Genomic DNA, 18,312 nt, shown 5'->3' with positions numbered 1-18,312 from the left:
GTTTTTGTCTGCATTATAAATACACTCTGCAATTTAACATGATTAGTAATTTCTTCTCAGAAGAGGCCCAGGCCTAGAATGGTGGAAATTGAGGAATGAGTGGGCGAGGCATTGGCAAAGCTCTGTGTGAGTGGTGCATATACAACTAATACCCTCAATGGATGGCTGTAACTGGCATTGCTCATCCCTGACCGTAATGAGTGAGAATATTCACCTGAGGAAATTTAAAAAATGGATATTGATGATTTAGCATTGCTTCAGACTGGAATGCTGTCACACAGGGACAGGACTAGTGCATGTACATACTGGAGGTGGGCCTAAGCTGCAAACACCCTACAAATTTAAGGTGTTTGGCATCAGAAGCCAGATTCGAATTTTGCAAATGATTCCTACTACAATGAGTCAAACCCCAAAACTCCAGACTTAGTGATGCTAGAAATCTGGGACCAGACCTGCTTTCAATGGCTGGATCCCATCTCTAATAAGTACATGACTGTGTCTTGTTCCATGCGTAAGTGTAAAGTCGACATTCAGTCACTAAGGGCAGAGACATGAACTGAGGCAGCGTGGCTTTTCTTTTGCTTGCCGTGCATTTTCACTGAGCTCTGCATCTCCTTCCACTTTCCTCCCAGAGATGCCATCAGCTACCAGATCTCACCTGAACCCTCTGCTTTTCTCTGCAGGGCTGGACAACATTCACAAGATCACATCACAGGGACGCTACGAGCTACGAATAGACATGCGAGATGGCCAAGAGACAACTTACGCCTATTACGACAAGTTCTCCCTTGGTGACGCCAGGAGTTTGTACAAGCTCCGGATAGGAGACTACAACGGCACTTCCGGTACACACGGTCACTAACAAGCACCTAAGTGCATTAGGAAGCTTTCTGGACTGGTGGGTCTGAAACACCTGCAGTGCATAAGCTTGAGCAGTGTAAGGAAATCCCAGCACCCAAAGGATTAATTCCCTTCCTGGATGCTGCTACCACTCTGGCCCATCCAAATAGACACCCTTAGTTGTCTCTGCTTCCTTGTGGGTAATCAGATAAATCAGTATGGTAATCACTAGGAGGCACATGTTTAATCAGCATATGGAATTTTCCACAGGGGATGAGCAGTACTATACAACACCCACTGCTGTTCATCTAATCGGATCAATAATGAGAGCTGGTGCCTCGTACTACAATAATAGCGGATCAGCCCGTTAATGTCACGCTTCCATATCAACTGAAAAGCTGAAGTCATCCATGTAGTACCATGATATATGTGCCAGACATTTGCTGCTTTTGCTAGAACGTTAGCCCAGCCGCTGTTCTTGGATGAGACAGAACTGCTAAGCTTCCCCCATCACAATGTTGGCATGGCGATGTTCTAACATTGAAATACCTTGGGTGGGGGAGAACTCACTTCCACAACTAAAACTAGACATTTCAATGAATAACAAGATTAGCCACAGCTTGTCAGACTTAGGAAGCCGGGTCTAGTGGTTAGCAGAAGATCATGTTTGGGTTACCGGGAATCAGGCAGGAGCCAGACACACCAATCCAGACAGGGTCAGGCACGACTCAGGTCACCAGGAAGCAAACAGATCAGCAGCCGAAGCACTGGGCAAGGTGTCCGAGCAGCTGCTACCTAGGGCCTACTTGTGCAAACCATTTCCTGTGCCTCTCTTTGGGTTTATATAGCATGCCTTGACCAATCAGAGCTTCCGGTGTTCCTCCAATCAGGGCTCCCTGATGTCACTTCAGGTTTCATGCTTTCTCCACTCAGTCAGTGAGTTGCAAACTACTGGGTGCGAGCAAGGAGGTGCTAAATGAGTGGGAACCCTGCAGCCCCAGGTTCAAGATGGAGGGGGGAGTCAGGATACAGCTATACTAGCTTGGATAAAAATGTCTAATGACCATAAATGCCCAGACTCCAGGTACAAGGCAACCACTTTCTTCTTGGGGCTAGCAAGAAAACCTCCACCATATGTAAGATGCAGAACTGTCCGTGCCTGTAAGACATCTAGTATTGAGGCACCTAATTGCCATTGAAATCAAGGGGAGTCAGGCACTTCAATACTTTTGAGGATCCTGGCCTATGTTTGTATCATATCTAGGAGTCTGACACTCCTCTCCTATCCCCAACTGGCTGAATTATAATGCAACAAGTCCCTTTGTGCTTCAAACCCTTATTAATAATGGCACAGAGGGGAACCCCCTTTTTGTCCCCAGAAAGAGGAGTAAAGGTTTCCCAGACAGTACATTTCCCTTGGGTTTTCCCACATGTGTGTGTGTACACACATGCACAGCTCTGTGTTCTTTTTTCAGGACTATGCATAATTAATATTTTCTGGTCTCTTTGGTATTCTCTTGGGGCATCACAAAGAGTTTATTCGCTTCTTATTACCCATCATGCATTTAGGGTTATTTTGGAAACATGACAGAAGTGAAGCAGAAGATGGGCCCAACCCAAAGACCCTAGATCAGAAAATCTCCCAACTGTAGGAAAGTTCACATCAGGATCCAAACTCTGCAGCCAACACCTGCCTACAATGAGCCAAACCACCTCCACGGATTTGAAAAGCCCCAAACTTTGCAAACTCAGGCTTATCTTTAATTACCATATTCATTACCCTTTATTTTTTGAGCCAGTCAGACCACAGTTTGAAGGGACCAATGTTTAGAGGGAGAAAACGATCTCTTTGGCCAATGGGAGGAAACAGAAACCCTTCATCAAAGCAGTTATGGGCCCTTGCCTCACATCTACATCTAGATTTCCAGTTCTGGGCTGTTTGGATCCAGGAATTTGCTTTAGCCTCTTCTAAAGCCATGAAATTCAGAACTGGACCTGGTTGCAGGTTTTCACCATCTCCAAAGCCCAGAGGGGTTCAGATCCAAGGATCTAGGTTTTGTTCAGGTCCATCTCTACCCCAGAGTGTCAGCAGAAAGATCTAGGATCCATGAGGTCAGGTGTTAGAAACTCAAACTAATCTTATTCCCGTAGCATTCTGCCAGTCTTCAACTCTTTGAGCCAGGGAGCTATAGATTAGCAGAATGAACAATGTTATTGCATTATTATAATTTACTCACTGTAGAGAGACTAGCCAGGCCTGACTTGGGAGTCGTGCTTACACACCACAGGCACACCCCTGAACGTGTCCTCACAGCGTCTCTCTTTCTACAGGAGATTCACTCACCTACCACCAGGGACGTCCGTTCTCCACCAAGGACAGAGACAATGACGTTGCTGTTACAAACTGCGCCATGTCATACAAAGGTGCCTGGTGGTATAAGAACTGCCACCGGACCAACCTCAACGGCAAGTACGGCGAGTCCCGGCACAGTCAGGTAAGCACGGAACCACACAACACAGAGATGGCACTTCTCATAACCAGGAGCCCTGAGGTGCCTTTCCCTGACCCTTCCCTTTCATTACACTGGGCAGTTTCCATCTGGTTTCAAGAGGGAAACTTTAAAGCAATGTCTCTTGCCTTATGAGTGGGAGATGCAGGAAAACTAACGAGTTAGCACATTTGTGAAAGCAGCAGGGGGATAACAAGCCAGAGAGAGAAACCTACACATTTCTTGCCGAGAGTAATAACCGAAGCCGCTGCATTAAAGACTCTTTTCTTTCTTCCCACTTAACTTCCAAGTTCAAACATGTTTCCTTCTTTTTCCCCCCTCCATCTGTTTTGTTGTTTTTGCCCTGTGCCTTGCTCACCTTCCTGCCCACAGGGGATTAACTGGTTCCACTGGAAAGGCCACGAGTTCTCCATACCCTTTGTGGAAATGAAGATGCGACCCTACAACCACCGTAACATCTCGGGAAGGAAACGACGGTCCCTACAGCTGTGAGCCAGCAGGAATCCTGCCCCTCCCCACCCCAGCCCCCCGACCTTTTCTGTCATTCGTTTGTATTTTATAATATGAAAAGGGAAAAGAAATACTTCCACTCTGAGCTAGCAACCTGGTCCATAGGAGTCCTGGAAGGGCTGACTGAGCGGCTGGTAGTCTTTGGAAAGGGAAGGACCTCAACACCTTCCCTGTGAAATGCCAAGTGCCCGCTCCCCCTGCCCACAATGTGGAAAGAGAGAGAGAGATGGATTTTTAGTATTTTTTTAAAAGACTTATAAATCCCAGATGAACCCCATAGGACATGTTTTTGTTGAAGGTGCTCCCTCACCACCATCTCTGCTACAGCAGGTCCTCCTTCACGCTGCAGGTCCTTTCAGCCAGGGACGGCGATGGAGGCTGGCCCGGCCACGCGGTGGGGGCAGGCTTGCTTTTTGGCTGAGCTGTTGGACTAGGGCCTGCAGCTGAGGCGGCACGTAGCACCAGCCACACCTGGGCAAGAGGGACCACACATAGTGCCCTGTCCTTTGATCATAGTCAGAGGCAACAAGTCTGATGGCCCTTCATCCCAGGGACAGACACTCCACCTCCTCCCTGTCATGCCAGCCAAGGAGAGCCTGCTCCCCTGTCTCCTCCCCAACATAATGCCCAATCCCTCTGTTAGTCAAGATGATGCAGCTGTCCCTCTCCCTTTGACCAAGAACACACAGTGTCCCTTATCCCCAGGAGCACACTACATGACGCACACATACACAGTGGAGAGAAGTGAATTTCATGCTTGCCATTGTATACTGGGTTACTGCAAGTCATAGATCTCACAAGGAGCGTGAGATGCTTGTCTGCATTGTATCCATCTCTCCTTTCCTTTAGAGCGATCACTGCCTACTTATGAACCCCACCATCACCATGCTTCTAACATGCCCAAGGTCGCCTCCTATTTATCGTAGGTGCATGGGTAGTAACAGAATGGATGGTGCACAGCATCTGCCTGTAGATGGGAGCTGCTCTAGTGTTTTCTGAGGTACAATGGTGACCCATCTACTCTGCATGTTGACTTCATCATAAACCCTTTGGTGGGTTTTTGCTGTTATTCTTCTAAGGCCTAGCTCAGGGGAGAGGAGAGGAGAGAAGGAATCAGACAAAACAGCTTCTAGGAATCTTTAATGTCATTCTGAAGTAAGTCCATTTAGGCTCCCCTTTCACTATTAGTTTTACGTACAGTAATGTTGTGTCTCGTAGTCGTTATTGGTCCTAAACCAAAGAGTACTGGAGGAAGAGCAGCGAGCAGAAGAACTGGCAAGTGGCTGCAGTTCATCCTGAAGCTTGCAGAGACTGTAAATTGCAGCCGTGTGCTGTGACATCTAGTCATCCTGTTTGTGTTCCCTGGGGTTATGGAGGAAGGATGGTTTGGGTGGTTGAGGCAAAAGACCTCAATGTAGATTCTCTTCCCACTGGCCTCCTCTGTGATCTGGGTGAGTCACACCGACTCTGTGAGCTGTTTCCACCAGCTCTCCACGGGGAACTGAACTCTTCCCTCCCTCACAGTGTTGTTGCGAGGCTTAATTCATTGATATTTGTAAAGCACTTTCAGATCCTTGGATGAAAGGCCCCATATATGTTCCAAACATCATGTTTTCCCTCCTTATAAAGAGACACCGCCCTGGTTAAAACCTGGTATTTTAAAGCTCTATCCCATCCCTGCCTGTTGTTACTAACAACACCTTTAATTATTAAAAGTGATTTTCAAATACTGAATTTACTCCTTAACGTTGATGCTGCTTATGTTTTGCACTTTAATCAGTTTGGCCAATGAGAACAGACCAGGCGCTTTCCCCTGCTGTGTCCCATGCACTAGCACAAGGCAGTTTTGTGTGAGTTCACCGTACTGTAGAGGAAAGGTTACTGGGGACTATCGCTATTTGATAGTGGGCCTGAGTCTTGTTTACACCAAGGCCACTTTGCACTAAATTGCAGTTTACAGCCACTTTCAGAGAGCATGTAAAGGGGCCTGAATGGAACAGAGAATTCAGGACAGAGTCTCTTTAACAGATTCAAGGAGTGTGACTAACTCCCATCCAGCCCGTGTCCAGTGGAGCAACAGGAGACTAATCAGGAAATGTAGTCTCCCCCTCCCCCGTGCCATGCATTGGGACATAAAAACCTAAATAACCCTGGGTTCAGAATTAGGTACAACCCTCAAAGCCCTGGCTGTAAGGTCAAGGGGAAAGACCCCCGTCTGTTGCTAGTCTAGTCTGATGGAACAGTGCTGCATCTTCCCCATCCTTCAGACACTCAGTTGCCTCTTCCAGTGATGTGGCACTGGTATGGCCCAGCATTATAAGGGCACTAAGTCTTGCTTTCAGTCCTGAACCCAGGGGGTTTCCTGCCCGTTGAGCACATGAATGGGTGAGAGGGTGGTGCTCAGCTAGGGGTAGTTCTGCACATGTGTTGGATGTAGAGATGGATACACAGCCCACTGAAGCCAGCACAATCTCCTGTGGATTTTAGTGGGCTTTGTACAAGGCCCTGAGTAAATCACCATGAACCAGAGGAGGTCTAGGGAGATCAAGAAGGAACAAGAAGGCCTCAATGAAGAACTAGACCTGGGCAGGGGGAGTAGGATGGGATGAGACTCTCATGAGAGGTAGAAAAATCTCTTCTGTCCTTAGCGTATCACTGTGGAATTCCAAAAGCCAATGAGAAGCAGCAGATAGGGCTGATGGAAGTTTAGGGAAATCCCTAGCAATTATTTGTATGAAAACTGTCCCCACCCACTGGCAGCCACAAACAAGAAATGACAAGGCCGGGTGGTTTAACAGTTAGAACTAAGTGCAGCAACTGAGAGTGCCCTGGCTTCAATTCCCACCTGAGGCAGTGGCTCTCGGGGTGACTTCAAGTTGGACAAGTCACTTGGCTTGATCGGGCTTTCATTGTCTCCACTGTCCATTCAGGTGGAAGCAAGAAACCTTGCTGGAAATGCTGCTGCTCAGCACTAGTGATCCAGCAGAGGGAAAGAAAACAACCAAAAAAACCCACTATTCTAAATCACAACCACAGCCGATCTTATCCCCATCCCTCCACAGAAACTCAGATTGATCTTTCTTTCAGCCTAGTGTTACTGTAGGTATCATTTCTCCAGGAAAGGATCATTATTCTCTCAATATACTTCCCCACCACACACCCCTTCATAGCTGCCTCCTAGCTGGGATGGGAGGGTCCTAACAATAGGACTCCATTATCTGACCAGCAGAACACACTGCAGGATGAAGGGCAATTTTCAGTCTATCTTCTGACCCTAGCGTATCCCACGACAAGTCACACCAAAGACTTAACATGAGGTTACCAATGCTGCATCATGGCACGAGGTTTTGGCAATCAACACCGACATGAAAAGGAATGGGCAGTAAGGGGTAGCCAGGGCAGGCTGAGCACTGAGCCCCTTGAGTAGGGATTGTGCCTCATTTTATCCATACATGGCACAAGCTAAAGTTTTTCAAACTACCTCTTGCCTACTCTGAGTTGAACCTGGTTTTATTTCTCTGGCGCTTGGTGGAAATTCCCTTCTCTCCATCCTCCCACTTCCCTTGTAGCCGAGAGGCTCAGCAAGAGCTCCCACCTGGAGTAAGTTGCTGAGGAAGCTTTGCTTCTTCCTTCCTCTTCTTCACCATCTCAGCCACTCTACATGCTGTCTACCTGTGTAGATTCCCAGCGCTGGCCTTCATGCTAATCAGAGACCACCTTCCCTCAGGACCACTGCTGCTGCCCCCGCCCCCCATCACCCTCAGTCTCTGAGACTATTAGACCCCTCAAAGGAGAGGTGCCTATAAAGTTACATTTCTGGTGCCTTGGGGGTATCCTGGGAACACCGAGGCAACCAATCAACAATGAATATCTGGCAAAATCTGGCCATTTTCCTTCATGAAGACTTGCCCGTGAACAGGCTGCAATTAAAGGTTTAGCTAGTGGTTATGTGCAAATTGTGTTTGGCACTGGTGCTATGGGATTAGCCACCCGATTAAACATGGCCTCTTTTCTTGCTCCCTCATTGGATGACCTTTTATATAAACTACTTCTCTGGCCAAAACAAATGTGGTTTTCTCACCCAATTAGTTCTGCTTCGTAACTGAACTAATCTTGGCTTGAAAATACACATGAAACAAAACTTGGCTCCTACAAGCATTCATAAGAAACTAATACAAGAGGGAGCAAACTCAACTGAAGGTAAATTCTATACAGAAGTTGCTGAGATGGTCATGGCTTATTGTCTCCCTATTTATCCAGCTCTCGTCCTGAGGAGATCACTGAGCTCTAGGCTGGACCTCTCTCTAGGCCTGGTTCCCCCCGCACTGAAGTCAACAAAAAGACTCGCTGATTTCAGTGAGCTCTGGCTCAAGCCTTTAACTCACAGAGAGCCAGAGGCCTCCATGAAGTCAAGAGGAGGTGTTCCACGCACAGGGCTTGCAAGATCAGACTCAGGATTTGATTTGAAATGAATTTGAAGTAATGGTCCAGACTGAGTGATGTGCAAAAGAAAAACTCTCAGCATCAGTAGTGAGAAGGGAATTTGGGGTTTGCCCTGGAAAGGGCTGAGCATGCCTTATGGCTATTGACTCGAATAGGAGCAGAAGTCCCTTGCGTGGCAGGATTTTAATATTTTTTCCCGAGGTGTGTCAAGGTTCCTCCCCCACTCTGAACGCTAGGGTACAGATGTGGGGACCTGCATGAAAACCTCCTAAGCTTATCTTTACCAGCTTAGGTCAAAACTTCCCCAAGGTACAAAATATTCTACCCTTTGTCCTTGGATTGGCCGCTACCACCACCAAACAAATACTGGTTACTGGGGAAGAGCTGTTTGGAAATGTCTTTCCCCCCAAATACTTCCCAAAACCTTGCACCCCACTTCCTGGACAAGGTTTGGTAAAAAGCCTCACCAATTTGCCTAGGTGACTACAGACCCAGACCCTTAGATCTTAAGAACAATGAACAATCCTCCCAACACTTGCACCCGCCCTTTCCTGGGAAATGTTGGATAAAAAGCCTCACCAATTTGCATAGGTGACCACAGACCCAAACCCTTGGATCTGAGAACAATGAAAAAGCATTCAGTTTTCTTACAAGAAGACTTTTAATAGAAATAGGAGTAAATAGAAGTAAAGAAATCCTCTCTGTAAAATCAGGATGGTAGACACCTTACAGGGTAATTAGATTCAAAACATAGAGAATCCCTCTAGGCAAAACCTTAAGTTACAAAAAAGATACACAGACAGAAATAGTTATTCTATTCAGCACAATTCTTTTCTCAGCCATTTAAAGAAATCATAATCTAACACATACCTAGCTAGATTACTTACTAAAAGTTCTAAGACTCCATTCCTGGTCTATCCCCGACAAAAACAGCATATAGACAGACAGAGACGCTTTGTTTCTCTCCCTTCTCCCAGCTTTTGAAAGTATTTTGTCTCCTCATTGGTTATTTTGGTCAGGTGCCAGCGAGGTTACCTTTAGCTTCTTAACCCTTTACAGGTGAGAGGAGTTTTCCTCTGGCCAGGAGGGATTTTAAAGGGGTTTACCCTTCCCTTTATATTTATGACAAGGTGCTATAAGTAAGATAGGGAGGAAATGTTCTTTGTATAACACGTTCCTTTAAGCCAGGGCACTAGAGTCCCTCCTGCCCTTGAGAAGAAGGCTAAACTCTCACTGAACTCTCTCATTGTGGAAGAGATGCCTGTACTTACAACAAAGTACCTGGCAGCTGTTAGACAATGAGCCCTGTTCAGTAGTGCTAGCAAGGATATGAGGAGAAAGCGGAAAGGCTTTCTGAGGGGATAGACTTCCTTTGCTCTGGCTGCTTTAGTGACTGAAGAAGTGGAAGTAGAGCTTAGCAGCTGTATCTTTTCTGGTAGCGGATGAACCTCCATAAGGACTGGGTTAGGTTTGGCTAAGAGTGCTTTGAAGGCCAGATGTTTCCCCAAACCACGAGCCAGCAAAAATCAAGCTGGAAATCTCTTGAGAACAGGCTGTCTTGGGGCATCCTGCTCCTAACCAGGCCAGAAATTATATTATTCCTATGTGCGTCATGCCTAAAGGCCACAACCATGATCGGGGCCCCAACGGTTCAAGAACTTGCCTGGGGGTATTTCAGCATTTCTGTTTCTGGTCCCATCTGCAACTGCAGAGAGGCCTGAATATTAAACATATGGGGCCGTGAGAGGACTTTTTCTTACAAAGGTTCTGTTTGGGTTTGGGTCAGCTTTAAGGGAAAGCTCAGCTCCATTCCTATTTCATCTCAGCCAGTTCACCCGCCCTCACTCTGTTATTCATTCTGCAGTGGTTTAAGAAGTGCCTGAAAAAATCAGGAGCTAGTGAAGGGAGAGCTGCCTTTCCTGGCTTTGCTAAAAGCACATAAACATGAGGAATCCGGTGATAAAACGAGGCCCAGTCCTCTCCCGCAGGCAAGAAAATATTCATAGGATGAGCTCTGATAGTTTGTCAGAGTTAATTGCTACCCAAGGAGTTTCAAGAAACCTTTGCCTTCGTGCCAGTTTACAACAGCAATACCCTGAGGGTCTCAAATCACATCACAAACATAAATGAACTAAGCCTTCTCCCTCCAGCATTATTTGTCCCCAATTCAGAGCAGAGAGAACTGAGTCCCAGGAGACAAGGGGTGGGTGGGGGATGAGGCGGCTGAAGTGACTTGCTGAAGGTCACACAAGGAGTCAGATCCTCACCTACTGGAAACTGGCACATCTCCAACTTCTCTGGAACTAGGCAGTGTAACAACAGCTGAGGGCATGGCCTAGCAGGTCTGGTTTGTACTGGCTTTATATCACCAGGTATTTATGTGATAAATCCGACCTTCACCAATCTGGGAAGTCCACGTCTAAAGAGGTCTTTTCCTCTGAAGGTGTCCACAGCCCTGCGTGGGTAAATGCCACACTACAGGGCAGCCTGTGGAACATACTGTACAGGTCAGAGGTCAAGATACCCCTCAATGCACATAGCCAAATGAGTGACGTCTATCAGTCCTTGGTTCCCTATGGATGGCTCAGATGTCACATCTTCACAACAGCAGTACCAGGACTGAAACGCTGGTTGCTAAGGTGTGCATCAGGTCCAGACGACTGGGAATTAAAATGTCAAGGAGCAGAAACTGCAACTGAGCTCACCGAAGGGTGAGGCCATCTTCTCGAGCTATCCGTGGAGACACACGAGGAAGGAATGTTTTTGTCATTTCCTTTGGCATCTCAGGTTCACTTCCTCTCACCCTGTCATGGAACAATTAGCAGTGACAAATACCAGCCAGAAAATAACAATGCCAACAAACCAGTTATATAGCCCCTGAGGCTAGAGAAACACAACTAGCTCAGGTGAGCAAAGCACAGAGTATGAGTGGCCCCTGTGGGGAGATAGGAGAAGTGCAATTTATTAAATCCCAGTGGGAGCTCTTGTCCTTCCCCTCTTGCCTCATCCTTCCTTCCTATAGGTCAGGTAAAGTCAAGGTTTGGTTCAGTCTTCACCCCCTCCCTCCTGACAATTTTCTAGCGCACTAAAGGTGCATGGGACAGCAGCAGGAGGATGGGGGCAGGTCTATTGGCCTCACTGCTTAATACATTTTCCTGGGCGTGTATTTACACTATACATGAAGATATACATATATACACATATTAATACAAGCAAACAAGCTCACCAGCCTAAGTGTAGTGCAATATGTCAGTAACTGACTCCAGACACTGCCAAAAAAGTGCTCATCTGTTCAGATCCCCTTCCCCGGTCCCCCTAGGAAATTTGCTCAGAGGCATTCATTCTCTGCAAGAGAGAGAGGATCACATTCCACACACCAGGATGGTCTCCTTTCCCAGCTGAAGGCAGCACCCCAGGAAATTCCCCCAGCTGCCCAGCATGATCTCTATGTTCCTACAAATAAGGCAGATGCCATGGGTCAGTACTGTAATAAACATTTCCCCCAGTTTATTATGGGCCTGCCTGACAGCGCTTACTTCTTGTCCTGCCTAGGAACTAGATAAGCGCTTGATGGAATTTTGGTACCCTTTAACTCCACATAATTTGCTACACCGTGCTATGGAATATGGCTATGGCACTGCTGTTTCAAAGAAAGGGGAGGGGCCAGCATCTTTCAGTGAGAATCCACAGGAACAGACCCTCCTCACTCTCCACCTGGGGAGACAAACTCTGAACCCTCCAGACTTCGGCCGCTGGCACTTTTTCAGGGGGTGGCAAAAAACAAACAAACAAAAAAAAAAAACCCTGGCCCCCACCGCCTTTGTACATACATTACTCTGGAATTGTGTTTATTATTTAAAATAGGAAGAAAGGAGGCAGAAAGCTCCCGCACACGAACTGAACTAAATCTACACAACTGAAGCGGGGAGAGAAAACTTAACTGCCCTCCCAACGCTTGTTGGCCATTCTTAACTAGTATTTTTAGTCCTGACTGCTCTTAGCCTATGTATAGTTCCTTTTTTTAAATGCATTTTCTATTACGTTAATAAAAGATTCCAAAGGAGCAATTTGTGTGTCTGGTCAGTGAATGAGGAGAATCGCGAGGACAGAGGCTGACAACTCCTTTCCATTCAGCCCTAACCCGAGCTCCTGATCTCTCCCCCTTTACCCTATCCTCTGGGTCTGGCAAAGAGATTTTCTGTTGTGCCTTCTCTCACTCTCCTTGATTCACCTCTCTTTCTGACACTTACTCCTTCTGTTTCCCAGGAGACACTCTTTCTGAGGCCCCGTCTCTGCGCACACGCGCACGCAGCTCCAATCTAACTAGACTGGCTTGTTACCAAATTGACCTTAGCCGCCCAAACCCATTTAAGAAGCATCCACGCAAGGGACTTGCAGTGATTTAGCTCAATCGATTGAAAACCCTTTTTAGTACAGTCCGTACAACTTCTGTGCAGACCAGCCCTAAGTCGCTCCCTCTCTGCCCCAGATGAATGGCAGCTGGATCAAGCAGGCAGTGAGTAGGAGCCAAATGGATCCTGTATTTAACAAAATGAAACAGCTCCACCAATTGAATGTCCAGTCTTCTCCTGATTCCTAAACTCCCTCCAGTGTTCTCTAGAAAGAATTGCACTCACTCCTGGTCTGCTCAGCCGGCACTGGATGCAGCTTCCCCTTTCTCTCCCTGCTTTTTCTTCTCTCTGCTTTTTTGTCCCCACTCTCTGGCATCCTCTGTCTAACTTGCTCTTTCTTTCTTCCTTCATTTGCCTCCCTCTCACCATCTCATTCTGTGCCTTTAACTCCCTCCCCCTACCCCACCTTGTTTACACAGATGTGTTTTGTTTCAAAGTGTGCCCAATTCTCCCCTACCCCCACCCCCACCCCAGCCACGTGTGAAGCCCTTGGCACTGCTCAGTGCCAGACTTTGTTCCTGCAGACTGTGCAGCATGAATCACCACATCGGGCCCTCTGAGGCCAACTCCCAAACCAACGGCATCCTCAGCTAGCACAGGCCCCCATCCCAGTCTGCACCACTGCCCATGCTGTGCCTCACAAGGTGGGGGCACCCAGGTCTGAGCAGCTGCCAAACAAATGCAAAGCTGGCATAGGGGCAAGGGGAGGGGAAATATCAAGGAATCCAAGAGAGAGCGCACACATACAAAGCTCCATTGCAGTGCGTGTCAGAGCGCACCAACTTGAACGCAGCTGAGTGCGGGCTAAAAATCAGACAGCTGTTACCAGTCTCCAGGGCAGGGACGGAACAGGGCAGCTCTTCTGAACCAACTTGCAAAGGGAACAGACTCCCCGCAAGGCTGTTTGTTTGTTTGTTTAAAAAATCAGCACCACAGGTGAAATCCCATGGTTACCATGAAGAGATTTCTGCAAGAGGAGGACAGTATCTGGCCTGCTAAACAGCCACAGCGGCTTGATACTGCTTTGTAAATGATCTAGGAACGTTAGGCAGCGTATGGGCAGGTGTGCACAGCTCCACACAGCCCTCTGTGGCAAGGAGTGCACACACAATCCTCCCCCCAAACTGATCATCCGAGGATGGGGCACTCCCTATTGCTGGTGGCTCCCAAGCCTGGGGCAACGTGGCAGTGTGTCGTCTGATGGCGACACAATACACTGTGCTGATGAGACTGGGGACAAGAAAAGAAACATCACTCACAGGCGTCTACCAGTCCCCCAGCTGCTGCTGTCATGGGACTCTGGGGTTCCTGCCTCCCCACCTCAACACCCCAAGTCCTGGCCTGGCAGCTCCCTGGAAGCCTAGCTCCCAAACCACCTTCTGTGCCTGGATCGAGGCACTTTTCCCACCACCATGGCTGGCACCGTGACTGGCACCTGGTGCTCCTCTTGCCTCTTCCTTGCAGCACCAGTATTTAGCCTCAGCTGGGAAGGAGAATCCACACCAATGCAAAAACAGCAACAAAGGCTGAAGGTCTGGGGCCTCCCCGGAGGTGTCTGGAGTACCCCCCAAGCTTCCCTGAACTTTGGGAGACTTCAGAAGAGCTCATAAAATACTGTGCAAAAAAGTGAAACTGCTCCTAATGTTCCCCGGCACTCTGGGGCAGTGTTGTGCTAGGCACTGTACAGACACGCCAGGAACACTAGCCCTGCCCCAAGGAGCTGTATTTCACTGAAGCTTGACAGGCGAAGTCACATTCTATTACAATATCTGCCGATGTGCCCCAGGGCCACCAGGCCTGGAGTCCCACAAGAGCAGCCAGTGCTACTGTCCTTGACAGCAATTAAAGCAGTGTCTTCCCAGCACTCCTTGTGTCAGCCCCTTATAACCAGCCCCACCATTCAACCCCAGAGCATGATCTCCTGTCTCCTTACACAAAGGATACCGGGCTTCTAGGGGAGTCTCTTTTCTAAAGCCAACTCTCACAATAGCCTTCGTCCTATGCAGCCATGCCACCTTGTACAGAGACTGGACAGCCAAGGGAGTGCAGTACTGTAGCATCAAGCTTCCCTTGCTGTCTCTCCCAAGTTCTCTCTTCTTCCTTTCCCTGTGTCTCTCCAGGTTGTTCCCTTCCTTTCTGAATGCCTCTTCTCCCCTTTGTTTTTCAGTTTTCCCTGTAAATAAGCCCCACCTACATCTCTGCTCTTGCCTTCCTCCCTCCATTCTTCCTTACCCATCAGGCCCTGTCTCACCACCACTCCCCCATACCATGTGTGATATCTTCAGGGCAAGCAAACAGAGGAGTTAGATTAAAACATAGAATACTCCTTTTGGGAAGGCTGCAATGTAACACTATTTTATTTCTTAAAATCCAGGATCTTAACACACAAGAACTAAAAGCACAGAGACACAAAACAGGCTGCTCCCTAAGGCAGACACACAATTCACCCCAGCTTGCCATAGGCTGGCTCTTTGCAGACTGACTGCTGAAAGACCCAGACTGAATATATCCTACAGAGCGCCATAGCCTGCAAGCAGGAGCAGGAACTCCTGAGAATTTAAGTGATAAGTTTATCATTTTAAACACAGTTTTCAATATGCCACAGCCAGGAGGGAGGAAGGAGCTCATAGGGTCATTCTCTTGTCCCTGAGATCTTTCTCCACTGAGCTTTCTGGGTGGGTGTCTCACCATCTGTTCTCCCCTCTCCTCTACAGCTTCCTACCTCAGATTCCCCTTCTGGGAGAGTCTATGCATCACCAGCCAGAAGGGAGCCAGCAGGGAAGCCCTGGGGGAGCTGCAGCCTTCAAGCCAAGGCATGGGTCCTCTCCCTCTGCTTTTAGCTTTGCTCCCCTTGGCTTTAACACTGACAGTTAAATCAGCCACCTCTGGAGACTCAGTTAAAGTCTGTCACTGAGGTCGGGACTTTCCTGCCTCCTAGCTGGTCCCCTACAGCAAGCAATGCATAGGCACTTGCACCCTCAAGTCCCCATTGCACAGCTTACCTTTCTTCCCATGCTCCCCTCCACCACCCTCCCAGGCTGGAAGTCCGCCCCCTTCACCCTCCCTGCCCACTCCTGCTGTTCCACATTGTCACTCTTCTCCCACCTACTGTTCCACTGCCCTTTCATCCTCTCCCCATGCCACTGCCTCATACCCCATGCTCCTGCACCCCCTTCCCTTCTCCTCCTCCTCATGCTACTGCCCACCTCCAGTAAACGCGTTACTCATATGCACAGGTTCAGCCCAGGCAGAACCCGTGCAAGGTTCTCCCCACAGTACACCCCAGGTTTGACCTGTATAAGGAGATGATGGAACTGGACTGAGACCAACAATGACAATATCAACTCAATCACAATACTGTCTCATTGTTTCCTTGTCTTTCCCGTCTGTCTGTTTGCAACCAGCCATTGTCTCTTGTCTTATTCTTAGATTGGTAGCTCTTTGGGGCAGAGATCTTTGTTTTTACAGCGCCTAACACAATGGTGTTTCATGTACCAAGTGCTGAATAACCATGAGGACTCCACGTTTCACTACAACTTAGCTGGCTCTTTATTAAGTGAACTGTTAACACAGGTGCTCCAGCTGGAGCTGGCGTTCCAGCCACATGCACAAAGACTGACTTCCCAGTGCCACCTCCAAATTCTTCCCCCTGCAGCCTGTGCTCCACCCTCCAAGTCCCATGCAGGTTGCTACAAATGGGGTCCAGGTCCATGACTGGGGCCTAATACAAATAATAAAAAGGTAATCACTCATTTCCAGCCAGCGCAACCCAATACAGCTCTGCCCCACCTTTGCCCCTTCAGAACTACTATATAAATAACTTAAAACATAAATTACAGACTAAGCAGGGATGAACTCACCAAGTATAGTATGAAAGTAACCAAGCATAGCATCTCAACATGCACTTAGCACACTGCACACTACACAAAATATAACACCCTTCTACAGGCAGCGCCCCGTCCTTCCCCCTAACCCCAGCTTTCATTCATCTTCCCTTCTTATGTTGCTAGGTCTAATTTGATTGCTGATTTAAAGGGGCAGCACCTTGTGTTATTTACTTACACGTAAAGTGCCATGCCTGGGTGACATATGAATAGAAAAACTGGACAGAAATTTTCCATTGGAATGATTTCCCGGCAGAAAATGCCATTTCCACAAAATCAAAATTTTTATTTTGCTGAAAACTTGATTTTCTGTCAGAGTAAATTGAAATTAAGTATTTCATTTCAGGTCAGTTTGATCCACATGGGAATATTTTGGGGGTGTTTTTTTTAACTGATCTTAAATGTTTTGTTTTGAATCAGTTCAACAAAATATTAAAATGCATTTCTCTATCAGCTAACTGCTGGATGGGAGTTGTAATTCAAGCCCCCATTCTCTCCTGAGCTGATCTCCCTGGAGGACTACATCTCCCATAATGCAATGTGGATAGCCAAATGACTCAGCTGCATGGTGCATTATGAAAGATGTAGTCTGGCCAGGGCTCATAGGAGAAAATGTGGGGGAGGGGCATCAGACTCCTGAATGACAACTCCCATAAGGCAATGTGTTGCAGTGGGAAAATGCAGTTTAGCATTGAACTGACACAAAATTCTGTGTGTTGGATCAGTTGAATAAACCAGAAACATTTCAGTTTGGGGAACGTCAAAATGTTTGGTTTCTATCAGAGATGTTGAAATGAAATGTTCTGATACTTCCCCATGGAAACGTTTCAGAATTTCCATTCTGTGAAAAATTTCAAGTTTTTGCCCCACTTTGGAATGAAAAACGTTGAACATTTCAGAACATGTCTGATGGAAAAAACAAATCTCACTCAGCTCTGATAAACAGTAATTTCACATTGGCCATGCAGATGTCCCACGGCCTAGGTGGGAACAGTGACTGAAGGTGAAAGTCTCTACTCTCTGCCTAACGCCTAAGAGATCTAGCCCCACACTTGAGTAGAAAAAATAATCGATAAATAAACTCCCCTTCCCAGTGCCCACACAGCACATGCCGCACAATCAGCGATCAGGCTGTCCTTCTAGGCAAGACCTCACCACATCTCAATCAAAGCCAATCTCCTTTCCCTTCAAAGCCTGCTGGGCCAGTAAAAAGTCCTTTGCAGTTGAAGACAAAGTGCCCTGAGCCTGCAAGTAGCATGTGGTTGAAACGTACGAATGCTGCAGCTGCTGCATTTCTGGTGTACAGGGCCTCACCCTTCACTTCCTGCCCAGCTACGAAGTGTTTAGTTTAGTTTAGTTTGTCTCAAAACCACATCTCCAAAGGGGACCTGAACAGTGATGACACATGGGGCACAGCCTGAGCTGTTTTAGTCCATTTATTACTAAACATGTCCTTGACAAGAGGGGCCTGCAGCTCAGGTTAACCACTCCCCAGGTGAACTTACTCTTTTAGTCCTCCTAGCAAAGAGAAGGGAGGGAGAAGTTGACAGTCCTGAAAACAACTATCTATGGAGAGGAAGGGTGTTGATAATTTATTTTGGCTTTCTAGTTCCCCTTGAAAAGAGCCCAGCCATGCAGAAACGGCTTGCAGCATCAGCCGCAAAGGAGAGAAAGAACTTAGCTTCTCCCAGAGGACCTTCCTCCTCCCACCAA

The 18,312-nt window shown here is 47.5% G+C and overlaps 1 protein-coding gene across 8 annotated transcripts in view; it reads left to right on the top strand.

The window, feature by feature from the left end:
- The window catches only part of TNR (tenascin R), a 375,512-nt gene extending 369,918 nt beyond the window's left edge, over positions 1 to 5,594 (top strand). For all 8 annotated transcript variants that reach the window (XM_073356462.1, XM_073356467.1, XM_073356466.1 and 5 more), the window contains 3 exons: positions 684 to 845; positions 3,172 to 3,335; positions 3,723 to 5,594. In XM_073356462.1, coding sequence (XP_073212563.1) covers positions 684 to 845; positions 3,172 to 3,335; positions 3,723 to 3,842 — 446 coding nt within the window. In that variant the 3' untranslated portion in view covers positions 3,843 to 5,594. The remainder of the gene's footprint in view (positions 1 to 683; positions 846 to 3,171; positions 3,336 to 3,722) is intronic.
- Positions 5,595 to 18,312: the final 12,718 nt, after the last annotated feature.

The sequence above is a fragment of the Lepidochelys kempii genome, chromosome 8, assembly GCF_965140265.1.
Source record: "Lepidochelys kempii isolate rLepKem1 chromosome 8, rLepKem1.hap2, whole genome shotgun sequence".
NCBI classification, from domain to species: Eukaryota; Metazoa; Chordata; order Testudines; family Cheloniidae; genus Lepidochelys; species Lepidochelys kempii.
The sequence above is the reverse complement of the archived record's forward strand: the minus strand, read 5'-3'. Positions and strand labels throughout refer to the sequence as shown.